Source organism: Opisthocomus hoazin, chromosome Z (genome assembly GCF_030867145.1).
Source record: "Opisthocomus hoazin isolate bOpiHoa1 chromosome Z, bOpiHoa1.hap1, whole genome shotgun sequence".
Lineage (NCBI taxonomy): Eukaryota > Metazoa > Chordata > Aves > Opisthocomiformes > Opisthocomidae > Opisthocomus > Opisthocomus hoazin.
The window spans coordinates 91,094,036-91,117,907 of NC_134454.1; the positions used below are offsets into that span (position 1 = coordinate 91,094,036).

Consider the following 23,872-nt stretch of genomic DNA (forward strand, 5'->3'; position numbering starts at 1 on the left):
TTTGCATTCCTCCTCCTGTTCTTGAAAGCATCTCTAGAACATGCATGCCCTGCAGCTTACTGAAGAGTGAGGATATCAGCAGCTTTTGCATTTGTTTAGGCTTGGCTTTTTGTTTTCACTTTCTTGTGTGTGGGCTTAAGTGAAACTGATACAGATATTCTTCTGGGGTCTGGCGGGATGACTGTGACGATGCTTGCATAGGTAACTTATGTGGATGTAGAACATCAAGGGACGTACTGGTGTCACGTATTCAATGACCGGGAAGATCAAGACAGCAAGAAGATAGAAGTCATTATAGGTAAGGAGTTTTTCTGTTTGATACAAGTCAGCTGATTTAGCAATTTCTTCCCTGTCATTAGAATTAATTTTTGAAACTTTCAGTATTAAGACAAGCACATGCCTTCTCTATTTTTAGTTTATCCATATGTTAAAATAGCTGTGCTTGCTTGCAACAAATGGAATTTTAGAGCTTTTTCAATTATAAAGTGCTTTGGGTTTTTATGGTAACCAGCATAGAAATGCTGCCACTCTGGGGCATTGCTAGCACGTACGTGTCTTGTCAGCAGATTGCACGCTGATTTCTTCATGGCTTTTGACAATTTAAAAAGCAGTTTAACCCTGTTTGGTGATATGGGCTGTGTTACACTGAGTCCTTCATCAATCAGGACAGGTGAGATTATTCATAGCAATCAGCATAAATGAATACAACACGGTTCAGTGTGTGTGCGTGTATCTGCAGTAAACTAAAGAGGAGAAGATCTGTTTGTATAGCTTCCAGTTCTATTTGGGAATGCTATTGCGTAATTCATATGAAAAGTTCTCTCCTATCCTAAGAGATATTCTAGTTTAGTACTTCTGAGCTTTAGTAATAATTACAGTGTTGTGGTCAGTGCTGGTTTATACTGCTATAAAATGAGACATTGCAGAGAAGCTTGGAAGTGACCTTTGTCTTCCACTTTGTGTGCTAACTCTCATAACTGAGAGCAATTGTCTTCCAATTTTTTCCCTCCCCTTAAAACACAAGGAAGGAAAGCTATGGCAGTGGAGTGCACAGAAGGTAAAGTAGATCTTTAGTTGTGAATCAATTTTTAAAAATTAATGATGGGGATGACAGATTGTTGAGTCTGTTGCTGAAAAGCATGTGTGGGTTAAGAGCTTCAGTCTACTTTAAAACACTGATGTGTGATGCAACGTTCTTTGCATGTGCTTCTCTCTTCTTTGCCTTGATACCATGGTCTAGAGCACACAGGAGGAAAACCAAGCTGCTTTCTTCTTCTGTAGTGATCAAAGGTGTTTGATTTTTGCATTGGTTTTGTGTCCTGTGCTTACAGTTTCTAGTAAAATGTAAAGATCTCAAGATTTCTTTGGCTGGACTCGGGAGGCAACATCCTTGCAAGAAAAGCTGAATATGTCTAGGAACATGGGTGACTTCAGAGAGCTGGATAGAGCTACTTCCACTGTCAGCTCTGTCTGCAAGAGGTGTTTCCAGCAACCTCATTAGGATGATTCCTGTTCTCCTTTGTGTTGCTGCAGTGGGGGAGGAAGAAGTGTTTTGTGACCTATGATGTTGATATCATCCCTTGATTACCAAGCATGTCAAATATGTAATATTTACATCATAGGGGATCATATATAAAGATGTAAGGCTGCTTACAGCAGCCCCTCCCATCCCAGCTTACCTACCAACAATGGAAAAAAACAAATACATTTGCAAAGTACGTGAAATGGCCTGGCTTTTTTATAGAGTTTTCTTGGAATTAAACTACTTTACAGCATTTCTTGTTCAAAGTTTAACCAGACCTGGTGTTTCCCTTTAGCCCTTTTGTTAAAGGTTTAGCATTGTGAGGGGGTTGTGTACTGTCGCTCACTGGAACATTCAAGTGACACGCATTTCAGTGTCAGCCACTTCCATGGCATAGCTTCTGAGACCAATCATCTCTCTAAGCCTTCACGTCTTTTCTGGCTTGGAGGTGTCTGCATTACCTGATGGAGTGCTACGCAGAAGCCCCCTCGTTACCTGTAATTCAACTACACTTTGAAGCAGATGATAATCACTGTATTATCTGTGGAGATCTACACTCAAAACGACAGTTTGCTTGGATGCAACATCATTCTGCTACTAAGCTACGTCAACACCCGAAGAATGATTTTTCTTTTCCATAGTTTCCAGTGTTCTCAGGATAATTAGGTGAAACCTGTGGTAGCTTAAAATGTGTGAAAATTGTATCTGAAGTCTTTCTGAATATGTGTGGCTTTACGAAGTAAGAGTTCTTGCGCAGGATGTTGCTTTTTCAGCAGTCCCTCAAACATGTATTTTCCAAATGGGTGATTGTGACATCTTGTCATTCAGGCTGCTTGCACGTCTGCGGGATGGAGGCATAGTATGTGTTTCTCCCTTTGTTTTGAGATCTGCTGTATTACTATGCTGTGTCTAGCATAGCTCAGTATATTGGTGTAGGATTTTCTCTTCTCTGCATGTGGAATAAACATATGAAAGGTTACATTTACAGAAATGCAAAGCCAGAAGTATTTTAGAAAGGTAGTTTGTTTTCTAACATTTGGCTTCTGCTACTAATGGCATGAAACTTCATGATATTTTTATTAATAAAAAATGTATTTTTTTTGCTTCTTGTTTAAACTGTGATTTGACTGGTGTATTTCTTCACAGAAGATCTAAGTGATCTTCAAAAACCAGGTAAGTGGTAAGTTTTGAAACACTTCAGTTTCACATCTTCATTGTATGTTATAAATCACTGAAGCCTAGCTGGGTTACAATATATACTTTGCCTTATTTGGATGTATTTGTAACTGAGGATTTAATAGGGGTAATCATTATGTTAAGAGAAGCACAGCTTTCATGTTCCAATAAATTAACTTGAAGAATGTAGTGAATCACATTGATGTTTTTATAGAAACATAGATCTGGAACAGTGCTCCATAAGGGATTATCCCTGATACGGTGTTCCCAAAATCTCAAATCACAGAGGTCATACAGTTTCCTAGGTTAGACACCAAAGATCGGTTTGCTTTTGCCAAGACTCAGTTTTAGTCACTGAAGTGGTACTGTCATGATACATAATATGTTATCCAAAGTGTACCACTTTGGCATATTGCTTACCTCCTCTCTTGGCAGAGCATTGGCTCTACCATCCCTCTGTGAAGTACAAAATAAAAGAATTGTCACATACAAGCAGTCATCCCTGCTAAGCAGCCCCCATCTTGCATGTCTGCATTTCATTTGGAGAGGAGGTACTGTTTCGGATGTTACTGAAGATGCTGATGGGCAGTTTGCGAGATTCAAAATTATGCTGTAAGCATCTATTATGTCTTAATTTAGAGAACTAGCTATTCATATCCTGTTAGGCTATGTTTGCTGGAAGAGGGTGAAGGAAATCAGGTAAACAACAGCAACACAACACCCCAAAACCCCACCAGAACAAAGACTACTTTTTTTTGTCTTAAACTAGTACCTTGTTAGGTAAAGCAGTACCGATAGACTATGGCTGTATGGAACACGCGGTTCATTTTGGACGTTGGAACTATGACTGTAGTTGCTGATGATCTGCTCTTTGAATCTCTTTCAAGCAGACCTACAAGAGCAATCAAATCCCAGACCCGTTGGTAAGTAGTTTGTAGCTGTAATGAATGTATGTATTTCATATCTAGGAAATAGATTTTGCTTCTTCTGAGTATTGCTGCTTCTGCCATTGCTAGTGGAATAACTGTAGTTTGTGTAAATAGCTGCAGGGAGGGAGACCTTTGTCTGTTTTTATGGTCCTTTATAATACTTACATGCCCTTTCAGCAGTAAACTGTGGTAAGGGCACCAGTATTTTTAGTGACTTGGTGGAGCGTCTGCAGCTTCTCATCTGTTTCAGTTTACTGTTTCAAATTCCTCTGGACGTGACCTTAGCAAGTGTGTTACTCCATGACTTTGAATACTTTGACAGTTGGAGGTGGTGGCATTAGGATGATGTGATAAAGAGGACTGGTAGCCTGTCTGCGAAGGGTGCGCTGCCCCTGCAAGCTCAGCTCTTCCTGTGCACGTGTGTGGATGTTTTGATCCTGAGCTGAAGCTCGTAAAGATAGATGGATAGCACATGTGTGTTGTGAAGAAGAGTTGCTGGGGTTTTTTAACCACATTCCTAAGTTTGCATGGTAGACTTGACTGTGGTCAGACGTGTTGTCTTGTCAATGTTAAACCAGGTGGAAAGGCTGCTGGCCTCTGTCAAAATTTTACTGCTCTTTCAGGCTGATCAGTGTGAGAGGGAGTGTAAGTACTCCCCGGTCCTGGTTCATCTTTTCTAAATTAATTAGAAAGCTTGTCATTTTAAAAGTGTTTTTCAATGACAGTATGCCACTGTCAGTCTCTGCTGTTCAAAATAGTTCATGCTGTTCAAGACTTTGGAGGTTTTCCACCTGCAAAAATGTTGAAAACATCGTGGTTGAAGGCGGTGCAATACCAGACACTGAGGCTGTGGGCAGAGCTTCTCTTCTGGATCAAGCTGTGTGGGGTTGCTGACTCTGGAGCAGGAGTGGGGCGTTTGCGTGGTCTCGTTTCCCACCAGAGCTATGAGACAGTAATTCCTATTGGAGAAGAGAAGGAACACACCAGGGAGGAAGTGCCTTGCTTTGAATAAGTGCCTTTCTGTAACTTAGTGTGCAATTTGGGGATAAAAATCAGGCTAGTGGTCTCTAAAGCGTTTCTGTCAATGTGACTTTTTTCCCCTTTCATTGCTGCTTTGTTTACTTTTGACAGAATTACTTCTGCCTTTATTAAAATGAAAGCAGTAGACTTCCCGCTGAATTTTGCAAATTTCTCACGTCCTGTATAATTGTGTTTAACCAGAGCAACAGTAAAACCTTAACAGAAGAAAGACTTTACTTCTGACCTGTAAAAGTTTCCACCTAAATGTACCGTGTTTTAGAGAGATGGGACACAGGAGATGGGGATGTGAAAGTGGTCTTTTGTGTGTGGTGGGTTTTTGTTTGATTTTTAAGAAGCATAAGAAATTTTGAGGGTTCGGGGAAAGTATACTGGCCATAGCTTTGGCAATTTGCCGTAAGAATTTTCATGTTTATTAAATTTCTTCTTGCTTGGGGGAATTCAGTAATTGTTCTTTCAGGAAAATGAAAGAAATGGGAGGTAGCCTTAGTGACTCTCTTCTTGACAGATTATCCAGTCTGAGAGGCATCACAGTTCAGATACGTTGATTGTCAGACCATGCTGCAATGGGGTTTTTTGGATGAAAAGAGAGTTGAACTGTATTGTGGATATAGGATGATACTTAAAATCATATAAAATGTTCTGCCTGAAGTGAGATTTCACTTTAGAAGAAATTAAATTTAAAGGTATTGAACCCATGGAATACATAAATGTGCTGTGGTTTTGGTTTTCTTTTGTCTCTGCAGCAACAGACAAGGTAGCTCTGTTAATAGGAAATATGAGCTACTGGAATCACCCCCAACTCAAGGCTCCGATGGTAGATGTCCATGAATTGACTAATTTACTAAGACAGCTGGATTTCAAAGTTGTTTCTTTGCTGGATCTTACGGAGTCTGAGATGCGAAATGCAGTGGATGAATTTTTACTGCTCCTGGACAAAGGAGTATATGGTAAGAGCATGTGATATCCCTTCTGCAGTGGGTCAGTTTGGAGATGTATCATGTACACAAACATCTGGTGCTTACCTCTGCCAGCTCACTGTACGTGACAGCAAAACAAACTTCACTGTAAATAGCAGGATGGAGAATGGGAAAAGTACGTTAAAAACACCCACCAGCATATTCTTTGACTTTGGTTAAAATGTTACTGTTTCTTTATCCTTAGAACAGATAAAATGTTTGAACTTTTTTCTTTAACCATGCCTAAAACTGGAGTGCACTTTTTTGTGTGACGGTACGGATGCGTTTGCCTGCTGAAAGCTGCTGCGCCTGTATAGCGAGCGTGTTTGACAACATGCTCCGCAGAAGATGCATATTTGTAACAAGAAGTCATTAGTACTAGTTTGTAGTAGTCTTTTTTAAGCAAGAGCAAGAATAGTTTGTTGTCACCTGTATTAGTGTATTATGGAAACAGACAAGTAGCAGAGTAGTTGAAAACTGCGTGACTGCAGTATACAAGACTACACGTCGTCTTGGCAGCAGTCCTTGCTGCTTTTAGGAGACCTCTTAAACACCTTCTTCGTAAACTCCTGTTCTGCTGTCCTCCTTCCCCGTGCCTGCAAGTTAATGATTTGGGTAGGGTCGCCCGATCCCTTGGCGTACTTAGACAGCTAGGCTGCCTTTCTGTTGGGAGGTGGGGAGCAGTCCTACATACAGCATGGAATGTGTCCTGGACTTGCTGTCCCTCCCGTTCACCCCCTCTCTTTCTACTGGATGTCTGCAGAACACCCTTTCCTTCTGGATTTCCGTCCTTCTGGCGCTCTTTGAGAGGGGCTGCACTGCTCTCTTACTCCTCGATCGACAGCTCTGTACAGAACAGAGGAAGAGGGCTGCTTTGCTTTGCCTTGACAGTGAGCTGCGCTCTGATACCAGGTGTGTTGGGGGGGGCAGGCGGGCATAGCAGCACAGTGTATCTCATGATGTTACAAAATAAAATACGCAGTGCAGAAATAAGAGGAGAACATTGTGCTTTAGAGTTAGGGCGTAACCCTTAACAGGCTGGATGCAGTCTTTCTTTCCCTCCTCTTTTTTGCCAATCCTTAGTTTGAATTGCTGGTTCCTTTCAGTTACTGTGATACTGGCCTGGCAAGCACAGAGTTTTTCACGTCCTTGATAGTGCAAACCTGGATTTCTACTTCAGAAAGCAGATTGAAAAGGAGTTTATATAAAATGAAAATGTAGTTCTCCGAAGTTATGTCTATGCACATTAAAGAAGTAAAATAAAACGGAGAAGAATTCACATTATCCTTTGCAGAATACACCTTGCGTAAGGAAAGGCACCAACTGAGAAATAGGTGAGCTGTGGACTTCAGGTTCTGGCTTTCTGCAGTTGTCGATAGTAAAGGACTTTGCACTGAGTTAAATACTAAGATTCCTGTTTGGGCAAAACTCAGGTACAACTGCTGTTTCACAGGTCTGAATATAGAGTATAAAATGTATTCTTTCTTTGTGCCTTTGCACATTAGATGGAAAGCTTAATTGGTTTAAGTTGTAAGAGGACAAATTAAACAAAGTATGCATACTAAAAGATGTGCATTTAACACATTTTTTTTTCCTCTAAGTTTTTGTTATTTGAGTCACATATCCATTTATAAGGTACCTGTAATAGAATATTAATACCAATTTTAAGCTCTTCTCCACATACTGCACAGGAGGTGCCTTTTGCTGGGGTAATGACTAACCAGTCAGGTCTGATATGCCTTGATTCTTCGATGATTACTCATATATTGGGATTCCTTGTCTTGCATAAACGTGATTTTGAGGGACAAAGCACAAGACAGAACTGGTTGGTGGCTGCGCTAGCTGGGACAGGACATGGTGAAATTGATGCACAGAGCAAAACCCTTCATGTCTGGTGTGGAAAAGGCCTAGAAAGACCTAGCTTGGGGTGTAAGAAAAGTTCTTCTGTGGGCTTTGAGGAGTTTGCTGCTGACTGCCACTAGTTCTGTCATTTTTCTAAAAGCTAAGATTGCATAAACAACTCCAGAAATGATTTAGAACAAAGACCAAAAAGCTGTGCCAGTTGTCCTGTTTAAATTGCAGAATTCGTATAGTAACGCCCACACGAGAAAACATTATTTGATTCTTTTTTGGAACCCAAGGTCAGATTATTTGACTTTTTTAATGGTGTGTTACCTGATGCTCTGTCTGCGCAGAACTGGCTGATCTGACATTTGGGCATTTATGTCAGAGCCACAACTTGCATGACATGAAGACTAATTATGGCAATAGAGTATAGTAGGTGTTCTGATAGCGGTTTTCTTTTTTTTTGTTCCCTGGGAAATAGATGTCCTTACACATTTGAGTGAGCTTTCAGATTCTTGCACCTTCTCAATTTTTTTTTCTGTAATTGTTGGCATGAATTTAGAAAATAAAGTACTGAAAGGCTTTGATGAGTTTCTCACCAGCACTATATGAAAGCTCCTATAAGGCGTATTTTTGCAGTTGTATTTTTCCAGCAAGTTGATATTTCTGAAAGGTAAGCAGACCATTTTGTCAGTACTGTTTGGCAATAGCTGCTTCAATTTAAATGGTCACTTTGTTCTTTCTGGATGGTGGCTATTAATGGCTTAAAGCATGTAAAAGATGCTGTCAGTGCACAAATAGATAATGATTTATTGCGGTTTTAGTGGGCATAGCTCCAAACAGAAGAGGCATAGTGGCTACGTCTGTTTAGTCCTTGTTACACACATTCATGATGCCTAATATGACATTGTGTAATTCTTGCTTACTGCCAGGAAAGTGGCATTTCAGATATTGTTGCTTAAGAGCAGGTGTAGTAAACAAAGTGGTAATGATTCTCTCCTCTAATGGCTTAATTTATGTTGTTCTAAATGTAGGGTGCAGTTAATCTTGTATTCCACAAAGAGTAAAACCGTAGACTTGTATGTTTTAAAGGCTAAAAATAGTTAGACTGCTTTCTTTAAAAAAAAAAAAAAGGAGGGAGAGAGACACAGATATCACTTAAATGCTGACGTCTGTGAGGAACTTGAGCCTACTTAAAATTGTTGTGGCAAAGTGTCTAATGAGGCCCTCCAAACATGTTTCCTCTGGGTATGCAGAGATTTATTTGGGATCTTGAGCTCAACGTATTAACTGTTGCAGGTACTCATCAAATAAGCATAGCACAGTCATCTGCTTAAGGATATAAAAGAAATGTATTTGCGAATAGAAATATTTCAGAAATAATTGAGGAAATACTCTGATAAATCGTGCTTTGTATTAGCCTTGTTTCCTTCGGTCAGTCCAACTACTCGCCTAACGTAGGCTCAGATGTATATAATCTCAGGTATAGCCTTGATTTAGGTCCCAATCCAAACTCTGTGGAAATCAGATTGAAGAGTTTCCTTTTAACTTGGAACCTGACATGGAGTCATGCACTTGGTGCTTAACTTCATTTTTAACTCTTGAAACTCAGGTAACCATTGGAATCTTCTAAATAGCCCAGTAGCACCTTTGTGTAGGTTTTTAATCATACACGTTAAATTCTGTGCCCTTTGGAAATACAACTTTTAATTGACTAAAGCTGTTGCCGTTTTCCAAGCCTGTGGCAGAGGGGTAAACATGAGGCTCTTTGCTGAGGTGAAGCCTTGCGTCCTCGAGTTTACCTTGTATGCACTTGCTGGCTGCTTGACTATGCGTGTTTCCCATAAAAAGAAACTGAGCGCTGTTGATTGAATGGAGCAGTTTGCAAGGTCTTGGCATAGTTGTTAATGACTTGAGAGCTTACAAGAGAACCAAAGGCTTAGTTTGAAGGGCTATAGTTATACCTTGGTATTCCGTTACACAAAGAGCAGTGCTCTGCGAGAGAAGTATTTTTGTTTGTTGCAGCTATCTGTAATGAAAAGGTAAAAACACCTAGCGTATCTACCTGCACGAGCTGACTTAAATGTAGATCATTTTAGTATGTTAGGGTAAGGCTTCCTTTGTTTTTTCTGAATATTGAAGTTTTGTAGTGACGTAAATTTCGCAGCTATTCTTAGTAAGAACAGTGACATAAGACCGTATCTCCAGTTAGCATAAATTTTCATATCTCTGTTGACTTTAACTCAGCTGCACCACTATATACTAATTGAAGATGTGACCCATAGACTGCTTTGTATAGATAAATAAAAATTCTTTTTAGAAGATGGAACTTGCCCCATAGGTGAACAAAAATAGCACGGGGCACAGACAATAGGAAAATTCCATTTAATCGTACAAGCTTCTGGTAACTGCATTTTATGGCAGTGGAGGTTATTAATGCTAAGATCATCTAATCTTACTGCAAATTGATATGGCTTTAATATCTACATTTTTATTCTTGTAAGTAAAATCTAAGCCCTAGGTTGCAGTTCCCTTTTTCAGGGTTAAGAAAAACTTTTTAAAATTCGATTATGTGTTTTCTTTGTACAAAACTATTTCATGTTTTTTTTTTTCAAGATTTTAAATCTTAAATTATTGTAGACTGTTGTGTGTCGACACAAGAGAGATGACTGTAGGATAATCTTTTGTGTTTAGGTAAGCACACAGAATTTGTTTGTTTAGTAGACCCACAAGAGTTGTGAGTCTGTAACTGTAAAGAGATGCAGATGCAATTAACTATGAATGAGTTGTTGGTAGTTTGGTAATGGGAATGTGTTCTAGAGTCCTACCAAACATCATCACAGAATGACCTTTTTTTCCCCCCTCTAAAAGTAAAAATATTTCTTATCCCTACCTATAAGAAAGACAAAAACAAATTAAGAAACTGACTGCACAGATGAAACAGCAAAACTAAAAACTTGCCAAATGCTCTCATAGTGTAAGCAAGGTGTTTCTCTGATTTTTTTTTTCTAGTTAAAGTACTTTTAAGAATTTCCAATGATTAATGGTAAGTAAAACATAAAATAATCAAAGGAGAATAATTTTAAAGATGACGGCATCTCTCATTTAAAAAAAAAAATCCATCCAAACTGTTCAGTGTTACTTTTTTTCTATCTGTAAAACCTGCACTGACTCACTGCTGCTCAAGGCTTTGTAATTGCACATGCGGAGAAGATGTTTTACAGTTGGCACAATTCCTGGCTCATGTCTGTGAGTTATCATACATAACAGATTATTTCTGTTAGAGGTCATAACTCTACTTAAAGCATTTTAAGGGTATTTAACTTTGTGTGTTTGATGCAAATATCTAATGGATTCTGTTGCATGAGTGATTTTTTTTTTTAATTTTTTTTTTTTTAAATTTGGTGTGTCTGTATTGTGAAGTTGATGTTAACATGGTTTCCCACCCCCCTTCCCTTCCTTCCTGTATTAACATAGGCATATTGATATGAAAAAAAAAAAACCTGCTTGGAGTAGCTTGAATGATAATAATGTCCCACAGACAAATACTGTGGACATAGTGCATGAAGGTTTTGGCTGTGCTAAGATTTACAGAAATGTTCCAATAACTCTTGAACTGCGTTTTCAGTCACCTATATTTTGCACTCTCAGGTTTGTTGTACTATGCTGGCCATGGCTACGAAAACTATGGGAACAGTTTCATGGTTCCTATTGATGCTCCAAATCCCTACCGATCTGCCAACTGTTTGTGTGTCCAGAACATCCTCAAACTAATGCAGGAAAAAGAGACGGGACTCAATGTTTTCCTGCTGGATATGTGTCGGAAAAGGTATGATCTAATTTGTGACTAGTGAGAACTGACACTAAATGTCTGAGAGATGGGTTTGCTACACAATAGGGGGAGAGGGTATAATGACTGTAGTTTGGGGAACCAACTGTAAAGTTCAGTTTATTCTCTGCAGCAACAGATTAAAACTGAGCCTATTTTAAAATGAACAAATAAAACTGAACAGCTGCTATGAGAGAATAGCAAGGGAGAGAAAGCTGGACTTCAAGCTGAGGAGAAGTCTTTAGTCTGGGCTCAGAATTCAGTGTGCCGCAAAGTTCACGGTTCTGAGAATTCACAGCCTGCACCTGAATGCTTTTAAAGGCAGTAGGTTTCATTCAGACTTATTTTGCCTTTGGCCTGGATGGAAATGTGAAGCTGGTGATTAGGCTTTTTGCTTCCATGGACAGATACTTGCCTCTTGATTTGAATGGCAATTTTTTGTTGTTGTTTAAAAATTACAAAGTATCAGTCTTTTTAGATAAAAGTGAAATTAGGCATCTTGAAGAAGAAAAATGACCCCTTCCCCTAGCATCATTAACCGTCTTCATCATTACAGAGAGGAAGGAGGATCCATATGATCAAAGGCATGTTAATTTGACAGAAGGGCTCAAGTAAAGTGCTTATTTTAGAACTCTTAAGAGGCATGGATTTTGCGCGCTGCTTTTGTGCTGGGGATTTTTTATCTTTATTTAAAGCTGAAAAGTCAACTGCTTCATCAGATTTTTCTGAACAAAGTACTATTTTCTTACCATGTTAAGAGACTACTATGCCCGATTAAACTTGCACTTGAAATCAGCTCTTCAGTCAGCACTGATGAAAATTGGTCTCTAAGGAATGTTTCATAATAGAAAATTGCTAGTGCTTTGGTGTTCACAGAGCCTCTAAACTTCACTGCAGATGAAATGCCAGTGACCCATTTCGGCTTCATGATCTGCTGTCCAAATAGAAAATACTGCTGCATAAGCCTCACGTTAACTACACAGACACCGGGGGGGGGGGGGGGGGGGGGGAGAGGAGATCAGAAATTCTTTTTTAAGAGATTGTAGCCAAACTGTATTGGTTAATACAGCATGCCCTCATCTGGGTAATGCATGATATCTGACTGTATCTTTTCATTGTCTTCATGAAGAGTATTGATGATGCTGATTTTTGACTTCTAGTAGTCAGGATTCATTCCAGAAATGTAGGAGAAAAAAACCTACTGTTTCTGAACTATGCCCTTTCAGTGTTTTGAACAACTGTAGAGTTTGTCAACATTGTTCATTCTCAAATTATTATTTTACTTTTTTGTGTTTCCATTTATTGCAGAAATGAGTATGATGACACAATTCTTATCTTAGATGCTCTGAAGGTTACAGCCAACATTGTTTTTGGATATGCAACGTAAGGAAATTTTTCTCCTGCTATGCCACAGAGGCTTTGAAGCCAGAAATGACCACTGAGATTGTACAGCTAATCTTTTACACGAAAATACTAACTGTGGTGCTAAAGGACCAGTAATATATATCCATATCTGTGTCCTTATACTATGTTTTTTACAGTCTGACTGTGGAAATGCGTAAGTAATGATTCCCAGTACTTAATGTGCCCATTCAGATACAGGCTAACGCCAGTCAGAGAACTGCCTTCAGCAAACCAGACTCCTGGACGGTGTTCCTGGTCCTTTTTAAATGGTTACTTGTGGGAGTTGTGCACTTATCTCAGTATTATTTATTAGAAATGAAAAAAACGCAGAGAAGAAAAAATTAAATTTTACCCTCAGACCCATAATGTTCTGTTTGTGGGTGCTGATGGGGAAGGGGCAGTTAAGTCCTGGGTGTTCCTAATGGCACTTGCTGCACTGTGAGCTTGTACAGAAGGTCAAGTGCTGTGGAGCGGTCGATGCTACATGCTGCACCCTCTTCAGTCATGTGTCTCCTCTTGTTAATGCAAGATAAATTTTAAGGGGAAAAAAAAAAGTTAAAAATATAAATTAATAAATTATTGGAGGAGTAGCATGTAGGTTGGCCTCTCTGCTTCTTATTCTAGGTGTAAAGAATAAAGTTACAACTGCATTTGAAACTGTTTGAAGAGGTTACTTATGCAGAAAGCTAAATAACCTCTATCAGTTTTCAAGTCAAGTGCAAAAGCTGTTGAATAGAAGTTGTCAAGAGCTTTAATGAAGTCTTTTATGAGAAATTTAATCTCCTTGTATAAACAGTTTGATATCAGCTGTGGTCTGTGGCTTGACTGTAAGTGAAGTCTTCCCAGGATGAGCTGCTCGCAAATGAACGAGGAGCAGGCTGCCCTTAAACACAACCCCGTTTTCAAATTGTAGGCTTTCTTTCCCCCATTCCCAACATAACTTTTCTTCTTTTGTCCTCATGTTGATCTTAATCGTGCAGATGTTGCAGTGTTTATTCCTTGTCTGATGCTGGTGATCTCATAGGTGCCAAGGAGCAGAAGCTTTTGAAATTCAGCAGTCGGGGTTGGCCAATGGAATCTTCATGAAGTTCTTGAAGGACCGTTTGTTAGAAGACAAGAAGATTACTGTACTGCTTGATGAGGTTGCGGAAGGTGAACTCCAGCTTACTGCGCTAACAGTCTTCTCAGCCCGCATTACTAAAAACTTCTTTGCTTAAATGTTCTTCTCATGGTGAATGCGTTACGCTACTTCAAGCTCTTTGTTGTTGCATTTTGTTAAAACAGCAGCTTTTATCAAGAAGCAGGTGCTACTGGGCAGCACATTAACAAAGATCATGATATTCTAAAGGCATCTGAGCTTCTTTAATAGTGATCAATTTTATACTCTCCTTGTTAGGGAAACTTATTTATTCTGAGGGTCTTTCTGCATGGAGCTTTGAATTATCCATCCACAAAAATTACTATTCTGTTTTGTGGTGTCAGCTGCTAGTGGTAGTCCAGTCACTTCCACATCCATTTAAACAAGTGACTGAGTCCTACGTACCTCAAAGAGTGCTATAGTGATGATAATTATTTGCTTTCTATCAAAGGGTATAAATGCACTATAAAGGGCAATCCACTGTTTTAATACGTCTGGTTCAGTAATTGTCTTTTGTAATTGATGGGAGAAGCACTAAAGTGAAAACCGTTGAGGGAAAATGTATTGTTTCTGTGCAAACATTTGCTCAAAACGTAGAAGAATAGATACAGCCACTAACAAAGCACTGTCTGTGCAGGATCCTGTGATTTGTAGGTCATGTACGTAATTGGCCAAGTTCTGCTGTGGTTTCCAGTGTGCTCGGTGCAACTGCAGGTCTCGGAATTTTGCCCAGTCTGTCTTTTGACCGAAAAAATTCCCAGAGGATCCTAAATGCACAGTAAAGTTCTGCTATCAACAGGTCAGACTGTTGCAAATTAAATGCAAAGATTAAACTGACAGAGCTTCTGCCAGTGCTCTGCTGAGGAAAGGGAAGGGATCATTGGTTGACTAGCTGCAATACAAGCATGGAATTTATGTCAGATTCATGGCAATAGGCATCCAGTATACCCCCAGGACCTACATTGAAATGAAATGTGAAGCTTTTATTTGCTTACAGTACTACTCAATTTTGCCACTACCTAAACACGAAGGAAGGATTTGAGGACTTGCTGGCCTCCCATTTGCTGTGGTAGAAGCTAGAGCTAGCTAGAGCTGTGTTTCCCACAAGCCTGGCAGAAGCTCTAGTGAAGCTCCTGCTGGATGCTCACCAGCTGCTGTGTTTAGGCCCAAATTCATTAAACCATCATTCCTGACTCTTTGTTTTGAAGCAGGCCCCAGTATCTTCCCTTTCCTTCATCTTTCTTGCCTTCTGGGACATTCTCACTGTTACTCTTTTGTGAAAAGAGAGCCCTGTAATCCGTTCATCCTAGCATCAATGCTATGTCTGTAGTATACGGTGTCTTTAGTTTTCATCCTGCCTTCTCCCATTGTCAGCCTGTTCAAAGCAGGAGTAAGAGTAGAACAGACACCTGCTTGTATTTTGCAATGCTCAGAGACCAACCAGTCTTTCAACTTGCGTAAGAAGTTTAGAAATTTTAGAATGAACAAATATCCAGAAATATTCTCACCCTCTTCCTCCCCTCATCCCTTTTGTCATTGCTTTTGGGTGTTCTTAGGTGGGTTAGTATTCTCTGAGATTTCTCTCTCCTCTTTCCCCTGCGGTTGTGGCTTCGCCATAAGAACATGTCACAAATCTGCTGGCACTAATTTTCCCTAAACTTCCCCAAGTGTCCTGTAAAATATGACTGACTTACTGCTTCATCTGTGCTGCCAGGTTAATGTCACAGGCTGTAGATGTTCTGACGTGTGACCCACTACTTATCTCATTCTTGAACTCAGAGTGGAGAGAAAGATGGATTTGTCAGGCAACGTGACAACCATTGTTGTCAGTATTACCAGAGACTGGGTGTTAGTACATCGCTGCACTGATGACACTTGGAAATGTTTGAAGGAGTGTTCACGTTAAGTGTTCCATGTAAATAGCCTTCACTGTTTCTTTCTTTAATGAACTCACGAATGGAAATTTTCTAGTCGTTCTTTTAATTCACTTTGCAGGCCATAGGTTTTTACTTTCTGCGAGCAGCAGAACTATCTGAAAACATCACTGAACTAAATATAGGGAGGCCCTAAAAAATGCGAGTAAGTTTGAATTGCAGGCTGGTTAAAGTTGGAAGGGACCTCTGGAGATTGTCAAGTCCAACCCTGTTCAAAGCAGAGTGAACTAAAGCTGGTTGCTCAGGACCTTGTCCACGTGGGTTTTGAATGTCTTCTAGGATGGAGACTCCACAACCTCCCTGCACAACCTGCAGGGTTTGATCACTGTTAAAGTAGAAAGTTGTTTCTTATAGTTAAGTGGAATTTTCTCTATTTCAGTTTGCATCTGGTTCCTTCTGAGCTGTCACTGGTCTTGACTGAGAAGAGTCTGGCTCTGTCTCTTTTACTTTCCCTCGTCAAGTACTTGTACATACTGATAAGAAGTCCCCTGAGCCACGTTCTCTCCAGTAAAGTCTCAGCTCTCTCAGCATCTCCTCATACAAAGTATGCTCCAGTTCCCTCATATTTCTCTCACATGGGAGGTGTTCCAGGTCCCTCCTGTCTGACCCTTCGCTGCACTCTCTCCAGTATGTACATCTCATTCTTGTGGTGAGCCCAGCATTGGACCCGGCACTCCAGATGTGGCCTCACCAGTGCTGACCAGAGAGGAGGGATCACCTCCCTTGTTCCTGTTGGCTGCCTTTGCCACAAGAATGCTTCGCTGGCTCGTGGTCAGCTTGGTGTCCACCAGGTCCCCAAGGTCCTTATGTGCAGAGCTGCCTTCCAGTGGGTCAGTCCCCTTTCCGTACTGGTGCATGGGGTTGTTCCTGCCCAGGTGCAGGACTCAGTGTTGACACTGTTGAACTTCATGCAATTCCCCTCTGCCCACTTCTACAGCTTGTACGTACGCCTCTGAAGGGCAGCACAGCCCCCCGGTGTGTCGGCCACTACGCGCAGATTTTAATCACCTACAAAGTTGCCGAGGGCGCACTCTGTCCTGTCATCCAGATCATTATTGATGCTGTTAAATAAATGGCATTGGCCCCTTTATCGACCCCTAAAATACTCCACTTGCCTCCAGTTCTTTAGAGGTCCCCTCCAATGAAATTAGTCACTTTAATTAAGACCTTACTGAATCAGAGCTGTGATATTGCTTGAACTGGTTCTGAAATACATGTGAGCATGTTGACTAGGACACAAGCAAAACCCTCAGCATCTGGTGTGCTGTTTTAGCCTGAAGTGAATGAATAGCTGAGCAATGAATACTCGTGAAGTTTTTATGGAAGTGCTGACACTGGCGTAACCGTAGCAACTAGACAACATTGCAGTGATGTACTTATTTTAGTTAGAATTTCAGCAGCATTGATTCTGAGAGAATCTATATGCATCTTATTTTTAGATATGGGCAAATGTCACCTTACCAGAGGCAAGCAAGCTTTGGAGATTCGCAGCAGTTTGTCTGAGAAAAGGGCATTAACTGATCCCATTCAACAAACCGCATCTTCTGCAGAGTCTCTGGCACGGAACCTACAGTGGGCCAAAGCTCATGGTATGGTACAGTCTGCTTTTAGATGATCCTGCTTCCACAGTGGGGAACAATAAGAGGATGTACTTGCTTAATAATCTCTATAGTCTGTGGGTTGTAGTATTGCATGGAAGTAGAAGAAATTCAAGTTCATATCTGAATTTTCATTAGGATGTTCAGATCTTGGAAATTTTGGTGTTGGGGTTTACCTCTACATGAGATTATAATGAACAAGGTGACATGCAGAATTCATCCCAAGTAAGTATTTTTAAGACCACTCAGTCACTGAAGGGGAGACTTGCATGATGTCTGCCTCCTGGCATAATCTCCCAGTGGTCTGTTTGTGTCGAACAATGACACTTAAGACATTATCATCTTGTTCTAAAGTCATCACCTAAAATAGCCAGGTGAACTGTATGGTAAAAGCGTATGATGAGAAGGAGTCTTCAATGTGTACAGCTAAGAAAACAAAACTAAGGGTGAGATCTGTTCCAGGCTTTCTAGACTTCTTTTAGGAAGGGCAGTAGGGTTTAAGACCTTTTTATTTTTTTCACCTAAATAGGCTGGAGTGCGTTTTAAAATTTCTTAGACAGATTGGGCAGAGGGTCAGGGATGGCATTTTTAAGACTCAACTAGTCATGTAAGCAGACTCACAGATGTAGATTTCTATTTGCGGAATCAAGCCCTTAATTCTTGTTTGTTAAATGATTGAAGTGCAAAACAAAAAGTGTAAGGACATAATGTTATCTTATGGTTTATTTGTTTTAAGCCTTGCATAGAAGAGAATGTGTTTGGAATCTGGGGAGAGAGTAGGCTTTATATTTGTATAAAGGTATGTCTATGATAATGTTAAATAATCCACTTCTAGTGGGAGTAGAAAAATCAGTACAAAGCATTACAGACACCAAATGATGTCATTGACCCTTGAGCACTTTCAGATACGTTCCTATGGATTGAGAAGGATCCAAAATATAAAGAAGAAAAATGCTGCATGCTAGGCTTTGTGCATGTGTGCATAGGCTGTGAAATGAAAAGAAAAAAAAAAAAAAAAGAACCTAACACTTGTTTTGCTGTCAAATTCAAAGGTTCTCATAATGCTGTAGCTGTGTCTCCTATGTATTGGATATATACTGTATTAACCTTACTGATTTGATTAAAGATACGGAAACAAATTCTTGGGTCAGTAAGCTATATCCTAGTTGCAGTAAATGTTGCCTTGCTAGTTGTAGTTGCACAGAAATTGGAAACAAACCTGCGAAGCAGAAGTTGAGTCAGCTCTCTCTGGCAGAGTCTGCCAGTTACTGTTTGATACCGGCAAACTGTGGTGCTGCCTGACTGGCTTCTAGCCTGGTTTGCGTCGGCGTAAATGCGTAAGTGATAGGTAGAGGGAGGGCAGGAGGAAGGGGTCTATACCTTTTAAAACTTTTGAATTTAAAAACTAACTAAAAAAATAGAAAATAGATAATGCTAAGTTTTATTTAGAATGTAATGATGTGTTATTTATTTGCAGAGCTTCCAGAAAGTATGTATCTTGAATTCAAATGTGGTGTTCAGATTCAGCTGGGGTTTGCAGCCGAGTTTTCCAATGTCATGATAATCTACACGCGAATAGTAAAGAAGCCACCTGAAATAGTAGTTTGCAGAGCCTACGTTACAGACTTCGCACTCGTAAGTGCTTCCTCGTGGTGTCTCTCTGATCTCCCTCCAATGAAGCTGAAAACTGCCTGGTCTGTCCATGTCAGGCTGTGTCTTTTGTAATAAAATGGGTCTAAACTTTTGAAATCAGGTGCTTACATGTGTGTGTCTCTACAGAGGCACACATTTACTTTTTGTTTTAAAAGCATATTTTTAATATTTATATTAATACGTTAAAATTAATCTGGGGTCATCTTTTTCAAAGTCTCCCTTTTTGCCATTGTCTAATATGAAATATTTGCTATATTTAGTTAAAGAAGTTAATTGTCAGTAGCTCCTATGTGAGCTGAGGACACATCTACCTTGCAGGACAAGGTTTCTTAGGCTGTAGTTCTACAGTTCTTTGCACCTGGGTGATCCTGTCCAGTTCCATTGATGTTATCCAGCTGGTCACAGTAACGCGAAGGGTAAAACAGAAACCTCCTTGGGGCAAAAAAAGTTCTTATTTCATGTCTGTGAAAGAGGACACGGGGCAGAAAACCTTTTCAGACAGAACAAACAGGACACCTCTGATGCTTGATGAATAAAATATTTGAGTTAATGTGCATAATAAATACATGTATTTTTAGCCCACAGAACTAGTGTTGCAGTACTGTGCTGCATAGTAGAAGTTAGGTAAAAAAGAGCAACCCTGAAGCAAGCACAGCAAGTGTGATAGGAACCATCAGCAAAAGAGGGTAACCTACTGAAATGTAACCCCCTCTGCCTGTGACGAACAGTGATTTGAGCAGCTTTTGCAAGTAATCCAAGATTGGTGTTTACTTTCCTTTTCAGAAGAAAATGCTGACTTTTTATAAAGAAATACTACTATTTTGTGATCTACAAATTCTGTACCTTCAGTTAAGTTCTCGTTTCTTTCTTGCAACAGGACCTGGATGTGGATCCTAAAGAGGCCAATAAAGGAACTCCTGAGGAAACTGGAAGCTATTTAGTATCAAAGGATCTTCCCAAACACTGTCTCTACACCAGGCTAAGTTCACTGCAAAAACTAAGGGTTAATATATATCATTCCTCACAAGTCTGTTCAGTTTACATTAATCATGTTGCTTTGCAGTTCTGTTGAGGTAGCTGTGTATTGTCTGCATAATAAGTAGTGGGTTTTTTTGGAGGGAAAACATGGCTAATAGCACGATTTAGTGACTTAGCTGAAAAGCAAAAGGCAGAGAATCAATGCATATACAATCCTGATACTATCGTGCAAGGCACTTTGCATTTTCTAGGCCCATACTGAACTTTGACAAGATTATTATTTTTGTGGAGATCAGCTGTTCACTCTGTGGGGATGTTCCTGTGCTCTGTAGCGCAAGAAGAGCGTGACCTGAAGCAGAGCTGCATCTTACAAAGTTGTTAGTAGGAGATGAGGATGTTACATGCCATCTCCTTCCACTCCAGCCTGTGCTCTTGGGCATGCAGTTTTGGAAAGGTTGTCACTTCAACATACTGTGGCACTGTTAAGTTTATCTGTGGATCTTTGTGTCGTGAACATCTGTGCTGGACATCACTTAGTACCTGTTCTTTAGTGCTTTTGGCAGCTGAGGTAATGTAAGTGCTTCTAGAAATAAAGACTAATGGGTGAGCAAGTATTAGCCAAAAGAGGTCCTCAGTAAGCAAGTCTTGCCTAATACATGTCTGTAGCTCCTAAAAAGGTTAGTCTCCTGCTCCAGTGGACTATGCCTATAGTGTTTCCTATATTATTTATTTGGGGAGGAAGCGTAACTTGGGGTTTTTTTTCTTTTTATCCCCCTCCCCCCCTTTCCTTCTTTTACAGGAACACTTGATCTTCACTGTTTGTTTGCACTATGAGTATCCAGGAATAGAAGATACAATGGATGAAAGAAAGGAAGTTAATGTTGGGAAGCCCCTTATTGCTAAATTAGGCCTTCATCATGGATACAAAAATAATAACTGTCTCCAGACCTGTTGCATGGCTAATAATCCTTTTCATAATCAAACAGAATCAAGTCCGGTGGCAACGAAATACGACATCCCTAGTCACTGCCAACCAAATTCCTGTCCGGGCATTTACCATCCAAACCATATTTGCTCAGGCAGCATCAGACAACCGGAGGCATGTTCTTGCAATGGGACTTCAAGGATATTAGCTTCAAGACACAAAGTACGGAATTACTCTCCCTCTGTGGAAGAGACTAATGTACCAGTAGAGACCACTGATGATACCGTTGAACTGGAATTCCTTCTCTCTGACAACCTCAGATTCTCTAAACAGCAGCAGCTGTGATGTGTTCAGAATAGACCAGAGTACCATCCTTGAACAGGGGACCTTCCACGCTGCTGATCCGGCTTCTGGAGTTTGCGGGCTTCGGGACAAAGGGATTGGAGAGTCTAGAGCTGGTACCTTGTCATAGTATAACCTGGCAACTCTTTCCCAGCTGAAACCTGGGCATACTGGAAATGAGCTTAGGATGACAATTTTTCAGATCCAAAGAGGCAAAACTGGACTGATAGATCTAGGAATGAAAAAGGCATGATTTTTATTCTTCTTCTCCTACCATGTGACATTTGATGCAGGGAAAAACCTGAACTCCTCAGATGTTCCTGTGCCATTCTCTGGCAGTCAAGCAGCTGACAGACAGAGGCAGTTGAGCATTTCTGGGAGGAAGCTGCCTGCCTCTGTTAGGGGATGGATGCATGAAAGCCTGGCTGTGGTGACAAAGTTTCTCTTGAGATATTAAAGAAAAAAACTGAACTGAGCTAGTAAAGTAACCCATTATTATTGGGTTTTTTTGTTTGTTTGTTTTTTTGTTTTTTTTAAAGAGAACTAGATTAAAAATTGTCAGAGGGAGCAAAGTCACAGGTTCATACTGTGGTGGATTGTTCTTATTACGATAATCTTTCTCTTATGTGACACACCGAAGACTTTTGCTGATCTGATTTATGGAGGGGTGGTCTTTTCATGTTCTGGAAGAACACTAAATGGAGACGTGAGGGAAAAGTGCCTGTTCATAGCAAGCAAAGTATTGTATAGTTAGCCACGCAGTAAGACATGCTGGAGGCTAAAAATGAATGGGCAAGATGAGTGAAAACTTTGGGGTTCTTCAGGCCGAAGTACAGGAATGGTGTTTATTGGACACCAGCCGTTGCTTTTTTGTGGTGATTCTCAAAAACAAACAAACCCTACTCAGTTGTTTTCCAGGCCAAATGAATTTATATTAATTCAAATGAAAATGCTAAAAGTCTACCCTAAAACTGAAAATCCAAGATCAAGATTCCAGCACACACAAACGTAGGAAGGCTAAAGCAAAGTTAAACGCAGTCGGCCAAAGGTGAAGGACGCTTGCTTCGTGTCGCGACCTGACGCGCCATATGTAGCCCTGCCTGGGTGCGTTGGCTCTGGAGCTCAGCGGTGGAGTTCATCTCTCCATCGACCTGATGCCAGGAGTAAGCCAGTCTTGCAGGTCCTTCAGCCTCTGAACCCCAGAATCTCGCTGTTAGGGGCTTAGGCACCTTCAGAGGGCAGCTGATCCTTTACGGAAAGCCAGACTTGCTGCTGCCATATGGTGCTTTATTGCTTTGCTGACGAGGGGAACAGATAGGCCTAGCTTGGGCTAGCTGCCAAACCTTTTAGACGTTGCAAAATTTTTTGATCTGTGTTCAGGAAAGGGCAGTTTTGCTCACCAAACTGTTTTGCATATTCAGATTGAATAGTTTGGTGAAAAAAGGCACACTAATTTTTTTAATGTTTGGTTTTATTTCAAAATACTGAAGAATCTGTGGCTTGCCTGCCTATGTGTATCTGGGAACGAGTGTGAGAACACTGATGTTTTATTAGGTCTTAAAAAGTCTTGATGTTTTGAAAGGAGGAAAATATTGGGGTGTGAGGTAATTAAATTTCAAGGGAGTTTTCAGATATGGGTAGTAGCCTTTCCTGTCCAGGTAGTATTGATGAGCAGTGCTGCTTTAATTAAGATCCCCATTATGAAACAATTTTTTACTTTGAAAAAATTATTGTAGAGCTTTTCATTAAGTAGGTAGCAAAAACTAAAGTCATGGAGTCTCACTGATGTGGTGGACAAACTAGTTTAAATCTTCAGCTGAGATCCACTCTTCTCGTGGGGTCTGTTAGTCTCACAGCGTGTTGGCTGGATGCTGAGAGAGGTGCTGTACACAGCTGTGATGACTTTCAGGTAGGAATCTTAATGCATCATTAACTATATCTTCAAATTCATCTGTGCTGAAAGGTGCATGTATGTACCTGGATTTTAATGTAGTTATTTCTAAAATGACAGCCATTCTTGCAGTAAGCTGCCAATGAGCTTGGGTTTCTGACTTTCTCCTTTGGAGGATATTAAATAGTGAAATGTTTATTGATGAATGAGGTGTACCTGTGCATTAATTACCCTGTGTAATTGACTTATAAATCACAGAATCACAGGATGGTCGGGGTTGGAAGGGACCTCTGTGGGTCATCCAGTCCAACCCCCTGCCGAAGCAGGGTCACCTGCAGCAGGCTGCACAGCACTGCGGCCAGGCGGGGCTTGAATATATTATACCTTGAGATCTGGTCTAGTACTGTAATAATTAGCTGATACGTTGTCACAGTTTTCTAGTTTGTATAAAAGCTTATTCTGTTTCTTATTGTGTAATAAACTGTTGTCCATAAAACGATATATCTGTGCATATGTAGTTGCTATATTCTTCCACCCCTCCCAGTTTAAAAGCCCCCAGACTATATTAAACCGACGCAGATAATAAAATAGTTTCCTTAACAAAAAAGAAGGGGAAATCTGAATCATGAGCTTCAGCTCAAGATATCTGCACTCTGGGTCTGTCCAGGTTTCTCAAACTATACACTTAGAAGTAGAAGGTTGGTTTTGTTG

General features: G+C 40.3%; 1 protein-coding gene across 1 annotated transcript in view; it reads left to right on the plus strand.

Moving 5' to 3' along the window:
* The window catches only part of LOC104333477 (mucosa-associated lymphoid tissue lymphoma translocation protein 1), a 34,177-nt gene extending 10,515 nt beyond the window's left edge, over positions 1-23,662 (plus strand). Inside the window, exons 6-17 of the mRNA XM_075447051.1 lie at positions 202-298; positions 1,025-1,057; positions 2,669-2,695; positions 3,586-3,621; positions 5,412-5,615; positions 11,121-11,298; positions 12,607-12,681; positions 13,727-13,854; positions 17,214-17,363; positions 18,850-19,007; positions 19,903-20,028; positions 20,803-23,662. Coding sequence (XP_075303166.1) covers positions 202-298; positions 1,025-1,057; positions 2,669-2,695; positions 3,586-3,621; positions 5,412-5,615; positions 11,121-11,298; positions 12,607-12,681; positions 13,727-13,854; positions 17,214-17,363; positions 18,850-19,007; positions 19,903-20,028; positions 20,803-21,273 — 1,683 coding nt within the window. The 3' untranslated portion in view covers positions 21,274-23,662. The remainder of the gene's footprint in view (positions 1-201; positions 299-1,024; positions 1,058-2,668; positions 2,696-3,585; positions 3,622-5,411; positions 5,616-11,120; positions 11,299-12,606; positions 12,682-13,726; positions 13,855-17,213; positions 17,364-18,849; positions 19,008-19,902; positions 20,029-20,802) is intronic.
* The last annotated feature ends 210 nt before the right edge of the window (positions 23,663-23,872 follow it).